Raw genomic sequence first — 19,057 nt, 5'->3', positions numbered from 1 at the left:
GCTGCCTTTACAAATTGCCACAAGCCTTAGTGGCTTAAACAACACAAATCTATGATCTCACAGGTGCACAGGTCAAAAGCCCGACGGGAGTTCTACCAGGCCAACTTTGAGATGATGGCAGGGCGGTGTTCTTTTCTGGAGGCTTGAGGGAAGAATCCATTTTCTTGCTCATGCATATTGTTGGCAGAATTCAGTTTCTGTTTTTTAAAAATTGAGATGTCATTGACATACAACATTGTGTAAGTTTAAGGTGTGCAATCTGTTGACTTGATACACTTATATATTACAATGTGATGACCACCGTAGCTTAGCTCACACCTCCCTGACGTCACATAATTACCATTTCTTTTTTGTGGTGAGAACATTCAGGATTTACTCCCTTAGCATTTTTCAAGTATGCAATACAGTGTTGTTCATTATAATCACAATACTGTGCATTATTTCCTTAGAAGTTATCTTCTAACTGGAAGTTTGTGCCCTTTACATCTCTCCATTTCCCCCACCCCCCAGCCCCTGATAACCACCATTCTATTCTCTATTTCTGTAAATTTGGCTTTTTGGATTCCACACATAAGTGATATCATGTAGCATTTGTCTTTCTCTGTCTGCCTTATTTCACGTAGCATAATGCCCTCAAGGTCCTTCCGTGTTGCTGCAAATGGCAGGTTTTCCTTCTTTCTCGTGGCTGAGTAATATTCATATGCTTATTATTAATATTATATTATTCATATGATGATAATATTAATAATAGCACATCTGTCTATCTATCTATCCATCCCAAATCTTTATCCACTGATGCACATTTAGGTTGTTTCCATATTTTGGCTATTGTGAATAGTGCTTCAATCAACATGGCAGTACAGATATCCCTTGAAGATTCTGTTTTCATTTCCTTTGGATATATACCCAGAAGTGGAATTGCTGGATCATATGGTATTTCTAGGTTTCATTTTTGGAGGGACCTCCACACTGTCTTCCATAGTGGCTGCATGGATTTACATTCCCACAGAATTCAGTTTCTTGTGGTTGTAGGACTGAGGCCCCTGGTTCCTTACTGGCTGTCGGCTGAAGGCCTTTCGCAGTTTCTAGAGGCCACCCTCTTCCTTGGCTCATGGCCCCCTCCTCCATCTTCAAAGCCAGCAAGTTAAGTCCCTCACATGTTTTTGTTGTCTCATCTCTCTGACCCGTCCTTCTGCCTCTTCTTCTACTTGTAAGGATTTGTGTGATTTCACTGTGCCCGCTCAGATAATCCCAGATAATTCTCCCATCTCAAGCTCTTCTTTTTTTTTTTTTAAGATTATTATTATTATTTTTAAAAGAACCCTTTTAAAAATAATTTTATTTATTTTTGGCTGTTTGGGGTCTTTGTTGCAGCCCGCCGGCTTTCTCTAGTTGTGGCTAATCTTTGTTGCAGTGCGCGGGCTTCTCAGTGCGGTGGCGTCTCGTTGCGGAGCACGGGCTCTAGGCGCGCGGGCTTCAGTAGATGCAGCACGCAGGCTCATAGTTGTGGCTCACGGGCTCTAGAGCACAGGCTCTGTAGTTGTGGCGCACGGGCTTAGTCGCTCCATGGCAGGTGGGATCTTCCCGGACCAGGGCTCGAACCCGTGTCCCCTGCATTGGCAGGCGGATTCTTAACCACTGTGCCACCAGGGAAGTCCCCATCTCAAGGTCTTCTGATTAGCAACTTTAATTCCATTCCATCTATACCTAATTCCCCTTTGCCATGTAACCTAATGTAGCCACAGGTTCCAAGAAAGAGGACAGACATTTTGGGGCTGTTCTCCTAGCGCTCCATCTAGTGGGAGAGGTAGGTCTAGATGGAGTAAACTGTACAGGGTAGAATAAAGTCACTGTCAAGATGAGGTAAAAGCAATCAGCCCTGCAGAAGTAGGGGAGAGAGTGATGCCTTATGTCTGAGGTCAATAAAGAAAGCCTTGGGGTTTCCCTGGTGGCGCAGTGGTTGAGAGTCCGCCTGCCGATGCAGGGGACACGGGTTCATGCCCCGGTCCGGGAGGATCCCACATGCCGTGGAGCAGCTGGGCCCGTGAGCCATGGCCGCTGAGCCTGTGCGTCCGGAGCCTGTGCTCCGCAACCGGAGAGGCCACAACAGTGAGAGGCCCGCGTACCGCAAAAATAAAATAAAATAAAATAAAATAAAATAAAATAAAATAAAATAAAATAAAAATAAAGAAAGCCTTCACGGAGGTCACATTTGAATTGGGTATTGAAGGATGAATAGGATCCTGAGAAATAGTGTCCCAGGTAGTAGGAACAGCATAAGCAAAGACCAGGGCATTGAAAAGACATTCAGAGTATAGACTAGTTTGTTGTGGATGGAGCATAGGGTATAGAAAAGGAATAAGGCTCTCCCCTTGGGGATATATTTACCTTTTTAATGATATTTGATTTAGGCCAAATCATTTGTAGTCTCTGAGCTTATTAGTTAGGGTTGAAAAGAATGATGGGTAGTGGGGAAAAAAGCCTTGCCTTGGAAGCTCTTGGCTCGCACTTTGACTTAAGGTGAAGGGGGTTGAGAATGTGCCAAGGGATGCAGAGAGGGGCGGCAGCCGTCCTTTGTAGCCCACCAGTTTTAATGACGCTTTCAGGCTTACAGCTAGAAAATGGGACTCCACGCTTCCCTTTCCCGAGGCGGGAGTTGGCACGAGTCTCTCAGATGAGGTGGCTGGAGTGAGTGGTCAGGGTTCAGGCCTCTCTCTCCCAGCCTCCAGCCCCACATGGAGCAGACCCCAAGGCTGGTGGGAGGCCCCGGTGCAGGGGGTCAGGGCAGCTGCTCATGCTGGTGCCTCAGTTCAGGCCTCCCCTGTCCCTGGCCCCGCAAGGCTGATTTTCTAGGGAACCTACCCCCCCGCCACTCCCACACCCCGCTCTAGACACAACAAACAGAGCACCACCAGCCTGGCTGGAAACGGGCCCTGTTTGTTGGCACGGTGTGAGCCGACTCTCAAGTAAGTCTCTGCTTTCCTAATAAGAAACTAGCTCTCGGCCAAGCCTTGTCTTTCTGGATTCAGCGGACTCTTTCTCCCCGTCCAGCTGTTATTTGGAGTAGAAGTGGGTACAATTATTAGGTCCATCCCAGCCTTTCCCGAGTGTCATATGGACACAAAAGAATACCTGAGATGTTTTTAGGTGATACATCCACAGGTAAACAATCTTTATTTTAATAGTTATATATTTATTTTTACTTACCTTCTATTTTTGATCATTGATAGGGTTTTCTTCATTTGCTGTTGTGACGTAAGATGAAAAAAATATGTTTACTTGGGTTTTCTTTTTCTTTCTTTTTTTTTTTTTATGTGGCCCATTTTTAAAGTCTTTATTGAATTTGTTACAATATTGCTTCTGTTTTATGTTTTGGTTTTTGGGCCCCGAGGCCTGTGGGATCTTAGCTCCCAGACCATGGATGCAAACCCACACCCCCTGCATTGGAAGGCAATGTCTTAACCACTGGACCGTCAGGGAAGTCCCAACTTGGGTTTTCAATGTGGGTTCATTTAAGAGAAAAGTATTAAGCATGTGACAGTACAGGTTTTGGTAGCTATGGCCCAAACATCATGATGATGGTATTTGATGGCTGATGTTTGGGTGACACTTGTCAATTTGATTCAATTCAGCCAATATTTGGGGAGTAGCTGCCAGGCACAGCCCTACATGTTTGGGAGCAGATGCTGGTAAAGAGTGTTCTGGGGTCCTTCATGGCTTTCTTGGTACAGAGCTCTGCTGAAATTTGCACAATGTGGCCAAGGGGCCACTAACGCCTGTCCTTTCTGTGGCCCTTGCAGATATTGATGAGTGCCGGACCATCCCCGAGGCCTGCCGAGGAGACATGATGTGTGTTAACCAAAACGGCGGGTATTTATGCATCCCCCGAACAAACCCAGTGTATCGAGGGCCCTACTCCAACCCCTACTCCAACCCCTACTCAGGTCCGTACCCAGCAGCTGCACCCCCGCTGTCAGCTCCAAACTACCCCACGATTTCGAGGCCTCTCATGTGTCGCCTTGGATACCAGATGGATGAAGGCAACCAGTGTGTAGGTGAGTAGCCCAGCGTCCTAGGCTTCCTCTCCATTGGTGAAGGCATCGTCCTAGTCTAGCAGGTCAACCCCAAATGGGAAGTCAGTTCCCATGCAATGAACCAGTGAAACAACCTACGTGGTACATGGTTCTTTCACTCTTAGCAGCCTCTGGGTACCCTCCCACCTAGGGAGGAGTTTAGTTTGCTGTCTTATTGATAGTCCTCCAGAAAGCCAATTTGTTTTTTCTTTATTTTCGTCTATCTGTCTATCATCTATGTATCTATCTATCGATCTATCTATCTACCTATCATCTATCAGTCATCTATCTATTTCTATCTATCTGTCTATCAATCATTCATCTATGTATCTGTCTATCTGCCTTTAGATCATTTCTGTCATCTATCTGTTTGAAGACCAAGGTTCTGTTTTCTCTCTTCGATAACAAATATATCTGGTCAGATGCAGTAAGAGAATCCCAGAGAGAAGATCTAGAAAGGACCAGCTTTCTAGGGTCTTCAGCATCACTCACCCTCGAATGGAACGTTTGCTCCTGAAAGAAAAGAAGCCTTGAGGGCCAAGGCCAACTGTTCTGGAAAGAAAGTGGGTTCCTTGGGTGGGGACCAGGGTTCTTTTGACCAAAAGGAACCTCGCTGATGGGAGCTCATAGCAAGAGTGGACCTTGGGGAGGAAGGAGACGCCATATGCCATGATGTCCCCAGGCTGTTGGCAAGTGGTGTGACAGGTGCCCTGGTAGGCACTGGTGCTCTGTTGGCCAGTGTGGCCTTGGTGGAGGTTTACCTGGGATCCTCCCTTGTTGCTTCAGCTTTGGTTGGACCAAAACTTTGCACCTGTCTCCAGCTTTGGGAGATGGTCTAGAGTGATGATGGCTCCAAAGTTTTTTGATCATGCACCCCATCTGCAAAATCTTTCTGAGCCTGGACCCTTACTATATGCATGTTTATAAATTACATGCATTTCCTGTTATTCTAATATGGTTGGAGGAGTGTAAAGTATATGTAAGAAATAGAAAAATTTAAAGGATGTGATCAAAATAAATATGAATTGAAATTCTAATATTTCCTTCCTATACCCTGAAAGTTTGGGAGACCATCAGTCTACTTAGTGAGATTTTTGTTGGTCCCATTTCAGGGCTCTGAAGTGTTGAGCTGTAACCCACTGTTAGAGAGGCTGTGTTGGTGACTTTGTAATGCCTTCTATATGTTCATGCAAATGAGTGCATTTCCATTTGACTACATGGAAATAATATGCAAACAAGTCTCTTTCAGAGCTAAAAGGGAAAATTGGATACACCTTAACTAAACTTCTCTATTCTTACTGGTCTCAAGGGGTGTGTGTGTGTGTGTGTGTGTGTGTGTGTGTGTGTGTGTGTGTGTGTGTGTGTGAGGGGGGCGGGGTGGGGTGGGCGAGGAGCTGGCCGATGGTCCCTTTGAACGTAGATAAGTGTTCACGGGAAAGAGTAGGCTGAATCAAGCCGTGGACTGAAGCACTGGTGGGGAAGATAGTAACGTACTCCCTTATAACCAGTAGAACAATAGCCCGCTGTAACTGGCAGGGACTTTAACAATCTTTAACTGCAGCCTCTTCCTTTTATAAAAAAGGGAATGTGGACTCCACCAACTTAGGTAATTACGGGAGTCCAGCTCTCCTGACCACCAGCCTACATTTTCCTAACTCGCCCATGTGACCTGTCTCGTTTGGTAGAAAAGACACGATCTCGAAGCAAATGCAGAGAAAGAGAGGTTGGGGGTGGGGTGATGCTCTTCCACGATGTCCTGTGGGGCTGCATAAGCTGAGTTACCATGTGCATGTCTCGAAGTGAGGAAGGGGGTCGAGTGACCCGCCGAGTCACTCCAGGGTTTCGGGAGGGGCTTTGGGTGGCTGTAGGGCTCCCTGATGTCTTGGGCAGTCCTGCAGGCCCCCTTTGGGGAACAGCCTGCAATGGCTACGGGGCTCTCTGAAGCACCCCCCTCCCTCCCGCAGCCCTTTTTCCAGGATCTCAGTGCTTTCGAGAATAAGACGTGGCTGGGAACCCTGTTCCTCTCCTGATCCCTGTGACGTCACAGGAGACAGGCCCCCAACCCGTCACACAGGAGATGTGGAGTCTTCATAATGGCTCTTTTGTAAGGAGAATACGATCCAGGAACCCTAGGAGGACTGGCACCCGGCCCGTCCACTTCCAAAAAGTTCAGCCTTATGCATTCATAAGTCCCGGGTTCCTTCCAACCTCCTTTCACCCCACCCTGCCTTTTCTGGTTTACACGGGTCCTTCTGGGCATTATGAGAGGGGAAGTCATGGGGAGGGGGCCTCAGAAGGACGGAAACAGGGATGAGAGAGGCAGGCCTGAGAACAGGCCACAGGGAGGCAGGGCTCAGAGACCGGGGAAGAGGGGGGAGGAACCAAAGGAACCGAGAGGGGGACATTGTTGAAAGGAGGAGGTGATTGGGGTTGTCACTGCCAGAGAAGGAGTGTCCCTGTTTCCCAGAATGTAGGTCTGATCCTGGGGAGGAAGCTGGAGTGAGCAGCTCCAATGTGATGGGGAGAATTGGGAAACGCTTCTAAAACTTGGGTGTTCTGCGAGAGGAGGACCACATCTCCAGGGGGCCTTCTCCTCCTCCTCCTCCTCAATGTAGAAAATAATCAACAACAGTAATGATGGCAGCAGTAGGAATAAAACCAAACATGCAGTGCTGCGTGCCATGATCTTTACCTCTGAATGAACATGTTGAATCCTCACCACAACCCCTGCGGTAGGACTATTGTTGTTCCTGTTGGCCCTGAAGCACAGAGAGGTTAAGAATCTGTCCAAAGTCACACAGCAAATGAGGGCCGAGCCAGGATTTGAACCCATTCAGGCTCTGGATGAGGAAACTGAGGCTCAGCGAGGTAAAAGTTTGTTCAAGCCTCTCAAGAGTCAGTCCTGGAGCCATGGTGAAAAACTAGGGCCTTCTCTTGCCTTCTTTTTTTTTTGTAAATAAATTTTTGTTCTGTAAAACTTTGAACCTAGACAAAAGCAGAGAGATCACAATGAACACTTGTCTACTTTTCACCCAGTTTGGTAATTCTCAACACAGACCCACTCTCATTTCTTCTTTACTCTGACCCAGTGGATCAATTTAAAGCAAATCTCAGGCATCAAATCATTTTATCCTTAAATACTTCAGAATGTATCTCTAAGAGATAAAGCTTCTTTAAAAAATCATAGTCACAATACTGTTATCAAACCTACAAAAGTCAACAATAATTCCTTTTTATCATTAAATATCTGGGTGGGATTCAACTTTCCTTGGTCATTTCATAAATGTCCCCTTTCTATTGTTTTCTTTTAGAATCAGATCCAAACAAGGTCTACAGATTGCATTTGGTTGACAAATCTCTTAACTATCTCTTAATCTTCTTTGTCCCTCTTGCCACATATTTGTTGAAGAGGTTGAGTCATTTGTCCTGTGGAATTTCCTACATTTGGGATATTGCTGCTTGTGTTCTCGGGGTGGTATTTAACGTATTCCTTCAACCCCTCTATTTCTCCGTAAACTGGTAATAGTTAAATCTAGAGACTTGATCCAATTGAAGTTTAAATTTTGGGGCCAACTCTTTCCTACGTATTGCCCTTACTCTTTTGTCCTTTCCATGCCCTGGTTTCTTCCCATAAAGTGTAAGTCTGCCTTAAAAAAGCAAGTGGACACTTTTCACTGAGGCTTACTCTTTCTGGGTTTTGGACCCACTTTCAAGGCAGCAATTTCCTGCCTTGTCCCCTGCCTCTGCAGGCTGGGCAGGGCCAGGCTTAGAGCCCGGGTCGCCTGAAGCCCTGAGCTTCCTTCTTGACCTCTCTGTTTGGTGTTCCACTTGGGAGGTGACTAGACCCTGCTCTTTCTGGAACAAGGTTTGGCCTCAGATTTGAGTCCATAAGCCCCAAGATGTAAATCTGGATCACTCAGGACCTTTGCAGGCTGAGTGATACAGGCAGTAATCCAAGAATTACAGTTCAGGAACCAAGAAAGTTTTCGTCATCAAGAAAACTGGCCTCTTGGCTTGGGGGTGCTCAGCACCAGGGCAACTTCCATGAGGGTGGTGGACTCATGGCTGGTTAGACCGTGTCCCCCAGATGCTGGCCCCTTGGGAGATCTGGTGGTCAGCATCTCAGAGGATGGAGAGCCGGATAGACATGGTTACTGGCAAGGAGGAGAGGGCTGATGCAGGAAAGGCAGGATGCTGTGGAGTTAACAGTGTTGGTGCTGAAGACTCAGGGAGGGGTGAGCTGAGTGATTGGGCACCTGGGGTTTGAAACCCCGTTAAGGAACCTTTCTATCATCATACTGCCTCTGAGAATAGGACCTTTGGATAGGGTCCCTGAATGTTGATGCCACTTGTTTATGCGTATTTGTCCTGTTTGGGGCTCAACTTGTCACCACTCCGGGTGGACATTCTTCGTTCTGGCTTTGCTAATCATCTTGGCTCAGTGTCAAATCTAGGGACTCCACCAATAACTAATGCTCGTGAAATGTTTCACAACTGAGAAAGCAGTCTTTTACTAGAGCCACGCTACCCCAGGGACTGAAGGAATTCCTCTGGTCATTTGTGAAGTTACAAGCAATATCGTTATACTCCCTCCTGGCCCAGGGTTTTCTCATTGATCAAAGCGCCTGAGCGGGCAGAGAGGAACACAAATGGATCCTTTTGGAAGATGAATGGCATTGGCCTGAGCCTTTCTCTTGAGTTATTTTTCCTGAAAGCCAGCCAATGTGTATTCAGTCACTGTTTATAGAGCACCTCTTTGGTGCCAGGCTCTGGCTTAGGCACTGAGGGGGCAGGGAGTCTGGGCACAGCCGTGGGGCTGTCTTCAGAGCTTACCGTCAAGGAAGGGAGATTAGTCACAGAACAAACAGCTGAACTACTAGGCGGCCTCTGATTGATTCCTGAGAAGTTCGAAGAGAAGGCAGAGATGGGAAGGCTGTGTGTGCTGGAGTGGAGAGGGCTGGAACTGGGAAGCCAGCCAGGCCTTGATTCTCACCTTGGTTTGGCCACTTCCTGGCTGTGAGACTGGAGCCTCAGTTTCCTCATCTGTAAAATGGGTACAACAATGCCTGCCTCACAGATAACATGTGAAAATATCTTGCCCGGTGTCTGCACAGAGTATCACGTGGTAAATGTTAATTGAGAAAGATCCTGGGGTCTTGAGATAACCTGTAGAGAGTCATCGAGTCTGAAAATGTATTGAGGGCCTAGTTCTTGAAAACTTTTATTTATTTTTTTTCTTTTTTCTTTTTTTTTTTTAACATCTTTATTGGAGTATAATTGCTTTACAATGGTGTGTTAGTTTCTGCTTTACAACAAAGTGAATCAGTTATACATATACATATGTTCCCATATCTCCTCCCTCTTGCGTCTCCCTCCCACCCTCCCTATCCCACCCCTCTAGGTGGTCACAAACCACCTAGCTGATCTCCCTGTGCCATGCGGCTGCTTCCCACTAGCTATCCACCCTACGTTTGGTAGTGTATATATGTCCATGCCACTCTCTCACTTCGTCACAGCTTACCCTTCCCCCTCCCAATATCCTCAAGTCCACGCTCTAGTAGGTCTGTGTTTTATTCCCAGCAAATTCTAAGATTATAAAACAGAGAGCCTTCCTGGAGGGTTGTGGAGAGTCCCAAAATGTGGCTGTGAGAACCGACTGTTTCTCATAGGTTACTATTGCTCCATGGGTGATGGAGAATTATACATATGTTGGTAAAGTACATCTTAAGCTGTATTTCATACACTTGTTTCTATAAGATCAAGAATATCTGCCCCCATGTTTGATTTCCGCCCCCTAAAGTACTACTGATGCTATAGCTTATTTCCCTTGTAGAACCTCCATGCATTTATGATGTCAAAGTCAACATGTCTTCAACATGTTGTTCTGGAGGTAGTAATCAGAACAATTAGATGAGAGAAATAAGAGGTGAGGAACAGATAAAATCACCACTATTTGTAAGATAGTGCGTGTGCCTGGTCTGGTATGTAGGCTGGCTCTCAGTAAGGGTTAATAACAGTTAGTTGTTATAATGTTATTTTTACTGTGTCAGATCTCATCATTCCATGATGAATTCTCCTACTCTAAACCCCTAGGCCTATTATTCTGTTATTGTTTATTCTTCCCTCTGGGAATTAGACTTAAGAATGCAAGGCTTTTAGAGGGTTGAGGGTTGAATTCTTGCCACTTTCAGTGGCAGGGGTTGGGGTTACTTGTGCTTCCAAGGAGAATGCAGCGGAGAAGGGGCTCCAGGAGGTTGTTCAGAGCTGCTCTTCTTAGACGTGAATGTGCCCGAGTCACCTGGGGAAATGCAGGTCTGGTCTGGGGCCTGAGGTTCTGCATTTTGCAGAAGCTCCTGGATGATGTGATGCTGCTGGTCCAGGAAGGCTCTTGTCCATCTGTCTGCTCTTAGATAGGCCTGCATTTAAAGAAAGGTAGAAACTTTATTTTTTAAATGAAATTCCCATATTATATGAATCTGTTAGAAGAATGTATTACTTTTGTTTAAAAAAAAAACCAAAAAATCCAAAAGAAATGTTTTTTTTTTTTTGTGGTATGCGGGCCTCCCTCTGCTGTGGCCTCTCCCATTGCGGAGCACAGGCTCCGGACGCACAGGCTCAGCGGCCATGGCTCACGGGCCCAGCCGCTCCGCGGCATGTGGGATCCTCCCAGACCGGGGCGCGAACCCGGTTCCCCTGCATCGGCAGGCGGACGCGCAACCACTGCGCCACCAGGGAAGCCCAAAAGAAATGTTTTTAAAGCCTAAAATGAAGCAGCATGCGGTAGTGGTAAAGACAGGACATCAGTAAGAGCTGCACTCTGATCCCAGAGTAGCTGTGTGACATTAAGAAAGTCACTTGGCTTCTCTGGCCTAAGATGTATTATCTGTAAAAAGAAGGGATTAGGGGTCTTAATATGGGGTCTGTGGATGGAATTTAGGGAATCCATTTTCATCTTTTTTCTCTACTAACTTCTAATGAAATTTAGTATTATTTTTCTTTATAGAGACAGTATTAGTGTTATGGAGAGTGTGTGCATGCGTACTGATTGAAAACCATATGAAACTGATCAGTATGGTCAGTTTCAAAATCAGTATGAAACTGATTAAAACCATAAATTAGGAATCATATTTAATGTTGCCAACAACAGCCTCAAGCAAATATTGTCTGCGAGGCCCAAGTTATAATATCTGCTCTTACCCAAAGAAAGGGGATCTTTGTTTTCTCAAAGGCCTGGAGGGAGTCGGTGACTAGGCCAGGGAGTGGTGGAAGGCAGTTGGATGCATGGAGAGAGCGTGGGCTCTCGATTCAGAGCTGCTGGGGTTCGAACCCCATCCCCGCACAGGTGCCTGGCTCTGAGCGGTAAACCCTTTGAGTGGCCTATCTACCAGATGGGATGATAGTACTTACCTTGTGGGGTTGTTTTTAGCAAAGGCTGTGCTGAGTGTCTGATAGTCCTGTCTGCAACCCCTAAGCAATTGCTGCTGTCACTCTCCCTACCCCTTCCCGGAGGGGCAGCAACTCTGTTGCATCATATCTTACCAATCCCTGCCCAGCCACAGGGGCAGACGGGGGCAGGAGCTTGCTGGCGGCTTATCCCAGGTGGGGAGGTTTGAGGAGGGAGAGGGAAAGGGGAGGAATTCCCTGGCAGCCCAGTGGTGAGGACTCTGTGCTTCCACTGCAGGGGTCACGGGTTCGATCTCTGGTCAGGGAACTAAGATCCCGCATGCCAAGCGGTGTGGCCAAAAAAAAAAAAGAAGGCGAGGGAAAGGCACCGCCTTTGGGTTTGCTACCATTTGCTGATTCTTCTCCCCGGCCCCACTCAGCCAGAGGGCCTGCCTTTGAGCTGTTCTCTGGGGCCCTCTTACCCCTGGGGGTGCCTAGGAGGCAGATGGGTACATTCATTCTCTTCCTTTGGCTGCTAGCCTCTCTGGACACATAGACACGCAGACAGACAGAAGGACAGACTCCAGGCCACGCTGGCCGGGCAGGCAGTGACTGGGAAGTGCTGCTGGGCTGGTCTGACCCGTCATCAGAGAGACCCCTGAGTCAGATGACCCCCGAGCAGTCTGGCTGGTCTCCCGCTTGGGGGCAGAAAGGCCGCGGCTTCCTGGCAGCCCCCAGGTGTGTGACAGAGCGCAGGCAGGTGCCCACGTGCTGTCACCAGGGCGTGGGTGTTGGGAGTTGGGACTGTGGCGGGAGGGTTCCTTGGATGCAGCCACTGCGCCAGCATCCACTGTTTATCCTCAGCGTCTGGCAGCGTGATTCTCCATAAGCTATTGACAACTAATGAATGAATGAGTGAAAGGATGAATGGAAGGAGAGTGTGGGCACCGTTCAACTCAGGCGAGTGGGGGTACCTTCACTCACTTCCACACTCGGTCTCTTGTCACCCCTCAAAGCCCACCCCCCGACCGGCCCCCACTGTGCTGGCTGCCAAGGGAGGAGCAAGATGACCAAGCGTCTCTCTGGTCCTTGAACGCCAGGGCCGTGGTTACTGTGTGTGCCCCCGCACCTGGCATGCTTCCTTGGACCACCGGCACTCAGTGGGTGTTGAACTGAATTGAATTTACACTGTAGCTGAGGGGCTGATGGGAAAAGATGCTTGTGAAGCACCATCTGTTCAGACTGATTTACAAAGAGACCTACCTCCACCATCCTTTCTGCTTTGGGCTGTGCCACAGGGGAAATCTGTGGTAGGCTGTGTTCTTTCCACCTTGGACCTGGGACTTTGTTTCTCTGCCATGGGAGGGATTGGCTCTCAGGGATCCGCCTCCAGCCAGGGTCAGCTCCTCGCAAAACTCCAAGGGGCGCCATTCAATTGTATGACATGCTGTTGGCATCCCCTGGAGCCCAGCAACCAGCAGGAGGCTCCTGTTTGTCTTGGAAACAGAGGTGCATGCTTGGGGAAGGGTCCCCGGGCCATCTCCTTGGGGGCTGGCAGGGAAAGGACATTCACAGGATTCCTTCCCTCCAGAGGGACTCAGACATCAGACTGGATGTTAAGGACTGACCTCCCATTCCCCTCAGCTTGTCGGAGCCGAGCCAGAGGGGAGATGGGGACAGCCAGCGCTGGGCCCTGCCCCAGGCAGCCAGCATCCACAGGCTCCAGGGGACGCAGGCGGATCAGGGCTGGGAGGCGGTGAGGCGTGGGGGACTTGTCAGTGTGAACCGACTTTCCTTCAAGCTAAAACATTTGCAGAAACCCGGCCAGAGTTGATTTATGAGCCCCACATATTTCACAGGTCTTAACGCATCCCCCAGGAATCAATGAGGTCAGACACAACAGACTTTGCATCCGGAATCAGTATGAAATTGGCATCTTCAGCGTTCCCATGGGAGGCAAGGGATAATAATTTAAGGGAGATTATATTAAATATTGCAAAGACACAAAAAACCTGGGCTCTGCTTCATTCCCGTTGGGGAGAAAGACAAGTCATCTGTTTTCTGCATCTGAGCTGTATGAGGGGTGGCCATTTCTGCTGAAACCACTGTGACCAGAATGAAGCATGATGCGATGGGGGCGCTAGGGCGGGTGATGAACTCAGAGCCAACTTAGCAGTGACCACAGCATCCTGTACTGTGTCCTCTGCTGCATGCTCTGTAACTGTGATAAATAGACAATTGTGATTATTTATTTAATGTCTCTCTGTCCAGCAGGAACTTTCTGTCTTGTTCACCGTTGTATTTTTAGCACCTGATAAATATTTGTTGAACGAGCAGAAAAGCAACGTGCGGTGAATTGTATGTGTAGTGTTCAAATGAGTGAGAGAAATTGATCACATCTCAGGTACAGTTGTCCACATAGATTAATTTATTATCATTAATGGACTTCATTCATTGATCATTTCCATGCTGGGGTCTGTGCTGTGCACACAAAGATAAATCAGGCATCATCACTATCTTTGGGAATGCACACTGTCCTGCCAGGAGTTGAGGTAGGTTGGTAGGACATAGGGTACCCAACACATACATAGTTACAGCCCAAGGTAATGGGACAGCAGCCAAAGCAGGTACGAGGCTCTCTGTTGGCCCTGGCTGGAGTGATCACAGAATCCTTCCATAAGGACAGGTGTTACACATCTGTGCAGCCATTTGATTAGACACATATTCACTGAGCACGTCTCTGTGTCAGACACCGCCAAGTGCTGGGTGGGGATGTAAAGATGAATAAGAGTTGGTCCCTGCCTTCAGGATCTCACAGCTGAGCAGATGTGAGTGGGAGTTGAGGAAGGGTGGGTGCACATAACTCATCAGTGTCTTTACATGAGCCGGAGTGTGAGGGGTGGTGAGAGCAGTATGGCTGGGTGCTGGAGGGGGGCCCGCAAGGGATAGGGATTCTGCTCTGGCAATGGATATGATGGCCTCTAAGTCGATGTTTGGAGGCGTGAGTAGAATTTTCATGTGGGAGATGGGGAAGGGCTTTCTGGGTTGAGGGAACAGCCTGGGCAAAGACATGGAGGCCAGAAGCTTCACAGCACATTGAGGACTACTGATGAGGACCAGCCTTGGTCATGAGCCCATTGGTCACCTGCCCATTTACGACAGCCAGTGCATGGCTGCAGCATGGACATGGGGTGGGGTCGGGGCAGCCATAGAGTGAGAGATGAGGCTAAGGAGCTTGGCTGGAACTTGGCATGGCCTTGAATGCCATGCCAATCTCTTGGGCTCTGTTCTGTGAACACTGGTTTTTAAGTGGTGTCTTGACATCCGTTTGAAGAAGATTCCTGGTTTAGGAGCCCAGGAATTAAATCACGACTGGGGTCTTGATTTAATCTCATCACTGCAACAAGCTCAGTGGGGGGTCGTGGCTCCTTTTCCCTCTCTTTCGGGGCTCCATTTCCCCATCTATACAAGAGGGGCTGGACCACAGTCTCCAAGGCTCCCTCCAGCCCTGACCACTCAGGATGTGGACATGCTTGTGACAACTAGGTGAGAGTACCTTCTGGAGGCAGGTAGATTCTAGAGATAGTATCTTTTCACTGGAGGCAGTGATTTTGCAGTAAGTCTAAACTAATGATTGGACCACCTCCAATGATATCGCCTCCATACTCTCTAAGAGTCCTGGTTGGAGCCTTCTTTTAAGCTTGAGGCAGAGATCAGCCCTTTTTTTTTTTTTAGCCCTTTTTTGAGCCCCTCCAGGAAAGGGGCATCAGTGGATGGTGATGAAATTAGCTCCGACTGTGATGATAGCACATGGCCTCGTTCTGTAAGAAATCTGATGTTGCCTTTATAACACCTGGGGAGAGTTTGCAAGCAGCTGGAGCAAAACACAAATTCCTTGCGAAGCCAAGAATCTTCTTAGATTGACCAATGGGCTAAGAATGTAAGAGTTCCACAATCAGACCTTTCTGGGAAATCCCCCACCTCAGACCTTCTAAACAGACCCTTTTTAAAGGATCCTCTCAATCTCATTTAGCTCTAGAGAGCAGGAGCTGGCCCAGGACCAGGTGGCGCTGGCCTGTGGTCTGATGGCTACTCACTGTGGGAAGCTGGATCCTATAGTTACATCATTAAGGGACTCCCTTAATTATAATAATTCCCACTTGAACACTGCCTCTCGCTTTTCCAAACGCTTTCGCATCCACTGAATTCTCAGACAGCCCAGTAGGCAGGCTCAGGATCGTTTTCCCCATTTTGGAGAATACTTGGAAGGGCTCTGTGACTGTCCCAATATCCCACAGTTCGTCCGTGGGAGAGGCCGACCAGAGTGTAGACTTGCTGACTTTCAGACCCTCCTCCTCCCATAAGATGGGCCAGATGCTCTTTACTGATCACAGGCTACACTGGCCTCCTTTGTCTTCTCAAACAGAGCATCCCTACCCCAGGGCCTTTGCACTTTCAAGTCCGTCTGTTTGGAACTCTCTCTGGTTCATTCTCCTCTTTCAGGCTTCAGCTCAGGAGATGATACCTTCTTAAAGAGCCTGTCCCTGACCAACCTGTCCAAAGTCACCCTGCAATCATTCTCCATCACAGCTTGTATCATTATGACTTGTCCCGAACTTGAGAGTGTGTAAAATCATCTGGAGGGCTTCAAACACAGATTGCTGGCTCCCACCCGCAGAATTTCTGATTCAGTAGGTCTGGGGAGAGGCCTGGGCTTTCAAGTGATGCTAATCCTTCTGGTCCGGGACCTTACTTTGAGAACCACTGATTGATGACTATCTTTTAATTAATTAGTTTTATTGAGGCATAATTGACATGTAACATTATATTAGTTTCAGGTGTACAGTATAATGATTCAATGTATATATCATATCCCCGCAATAAGTCTAGTTAACATCCATCACCATACATAGTTAAAAAAAATTTTTTTCTTGTGATGAGAACTTTTAAGATCTACTCTCAACAACCTTCAAACATGAAATACAGTATTATTAACTGTAGTCACCATGAGGTATATTACACCCCTATGACTTATTTATTTTATAACTGGGTATTTGTACCTTTTGACTCACTTCACCCATTTTGTCCACCCCTACCCCCTACCTCTGGCAACCACCTATCTGTTCTCTGTATCTATGAGCTTTTTTTCCCTTAAGATTCCACATATAAGTGAGGTCTGAGGAACTGGTCTTTCTCTGACTTATTTCATTTAGCATAATGCCCTCAAGGTCCACCCATGTTGTAGCAAATAGAAAGATTTCCCCCCCCTTTTTTTCTTTTAATTTATTTGTTTTATTTATTTATTTTTGGCTGCGTTGGGTCCTCGTTGCTGGGCACGGGCTTTCTTTTAGTTGCGGCGAGCGGGGGCTACTCTTCATGGCAGTGCGCAGGCTTCTCATTGCGGTGGCTTCTTTTGTTGCAGAGCATGGGCTCTAGGCGTGGGGGCTTCAGTAATTGTGGCACGTGGGCTCAGTAGTTGTGGCTCGCGGGTCTAGAGCGCAGGCTCAGTAGTTGTGGTGCACGGACTTAGTTGCTCCGTGGAATGTGGAATCTTCCTGAACCAGGGCTCGAACCCGTGTCCCCTGCCCTGGCAGGCAGATTCTTAACCACTGCGCCACCAGGGAAGCCCAAGATTTCCCTTTTTTATGGCTGAATAATATTCTATATTATGTATATACCACATTTTCTTTATCCATTCATCCACAGGTGGACATGTGGGTTGTTTCCATATCTTGGCTATACTTATTTGTTTATTGTCTATTCCATCTCTTATCTTGTTTCTGCTCTATCCCTAGTGCCTGGTCCATCATTTGTATTTGTCAAATGAGTATTGACTGAAAACACAGTCAGACTCCTTGCTTTATAATCATCCCACACCTAAGAAGGAAGGTCAAACATTGACAGGAACCCTGGGAGTTATTTGGTCTGATCTCTTCTCCCCATTACCTTTTTCTTTAACTTTTTTCACACTCAAGTTTTTTCTAAGGGTCATTATTATTTTTTTTTTTTAATTGAAGTATGGTTGATGTACAAAATTATATGTTACAGGCGTACAGCACAGTGATTCACAACTTTAAAGGTTATACTCCATTTATAATTATTATGAAATATTGGCTATATTCCCTGTGTTGTACAATATATTTTTATAGTTTATTTTATACATAATAGTTTGTACCTCTTGATCCCCTATCCCTATCTTGCCCTTGCCCTTCCCTCTCCCCACTGGTAGCCACTAGTTTGCTCTTTGTATCTGTGCGTCTGTTTCTTTCTTTGTTATGTTCACTAGTTTGTTGTTCTAAGGGTCATTATTAAATTTATGTATAGATTTCATGGATGACTTTTTTTTTTTTTTTTCTTTCTTTTGCGGTACGCGGGCCTCTCACTGTTGTGGCCTCTCCCGTCGTGGAGCACAGGCTCCGGACGCGCAGGCTCAGCGGCCATAGCTCACGGGCCCAGCCGCTCCGCGGCATGTGGGATCTTCCCGGACTGGGGCATGAACCCGTGTCCCCTGCACCAGCAGGCGGGCTCTCAACCACTGCGCCACCAGGGAAACCCCTTCATGGACGATTTTTGTAAAATTCCAATGAATTGCACTGTCTGGGTTCAAGGAGGGTTGTCCAAAATCCAACCAAGCCATAGGGCATCCGGCCAAGTGTGGCTCCCTGAGTCTGCCATGTCTCTGTGCTGTACTTAAACCTTGATACTCACCTCACCTGTCAGCAGGTGGGGAAGAGCCCACACGTCCTCACTCTTCCCCCTTGGGATAGATTACAGGCGAGCTCGCTGTGATTGGGGTGGGAGGGACTATGGCTCAGGGTTTTCCCTTTGTGACGAGCAGACTGGCACTAAGGGAAGAAGCCTTGATCTTGGGCTTGTCAGCACTTTGTTCAAACAAACTGCAACCCAGCCCAGATGCCACAGCTGTAAACCTCTTGCGAACTTTCTGGGTAAATGAATTAGAAATGTATGACTGGCTTGCGTACAACACTTCTCCTAACTCCCAAAGCGGTACTTTCAGAACCCTCAAGTGTCTGATGCCTCTCCTACCCTGAGGTTTCAAAAGAACAAAGTTGAGATTTTGCCAGACTGGAATTGGGGTTTTTTTGTTTTTTTTTTCACTAGTGCATTTTTTTAAATTTTTAACATTTTTATTGGATTATAATTGCTTTACAATGGTGTGCTAGTTTCTGCTTTATAACAAAGTGAATCAGTTATACATATACATATGTTCCCATATCTCTTCCCTCTTGCGTCTCCCTCCCTCCCACCCTCCCTATCCCACCCCTCTAGGTGGTCACAAAGCACCGAGCTGATCTCCCTGTGCTATGCAGCTGCTTCCCACTAGCTATCTATTTTACATTTGGAATTGGGTTTTAAATGTAAAATTTGATCTTCCCTGTCTAAGGGGAGTTGAAGATGAGGTCTGAGGTGTTTGTGGATCCTCCCAAGGTAGCACTGTGGCTGGGGGAGTGCTGAGGGTGGGCTAGGGCCAAGCTGGCCCAGGCTTCATCCTTTAGTTGGGGGCAGGGCTCCTTTGAGGACCCAAGGGAAATGGAGTGTGTGTGTGTGTGTGTGTGTGTGTGTGTGTGTGTGTGTGTGTG

General features: G+C 47.3%; 1 protein-coding gene across 2 annotated transcripts in view; it reads left to right on the top strand.

Annotated features, from left to right (window-relative positions):
* Nucleotides 1–19,057, top strand: part of FBLN5 (fibulin 5) — an 89,539-nt gene that overhangs the window by 6,250 nt on the left and 64,232 nt on the right. For both annotated transcript variants that reach the window (XM_007105047.3, XM_007105045.2), the window contains one exon: nt 3,801–4,055. In XM_007105047.3, coding sequence (XP_007105109.1) covers nt 3,801–4,055 — 255 coding nt within the window. The remainder of the gene's footprint in view (nt 1–3,800; nt 4,056–19,057) is intronic.

The sequence above is a fragment of the Physeter macrocephalus genome, chromosome 11 (genome assembly GCF_002837175.3).
Source record: "Physeter macrocephalus isolate SW-GA chromosome 11, ASM283717v5, whole genome shotgun sequence".
Lineage (NCBI taxonomy): Eukaryota > Metazoa > Chordata > Mammalia > Artiodactyla > Physeteridae > Physeter > Physeter macrocephalus.
Note: the sequence above shows the minus strand (reverse complement) of the source record. Positions and strands in the feature narration are given on the sequence as shown.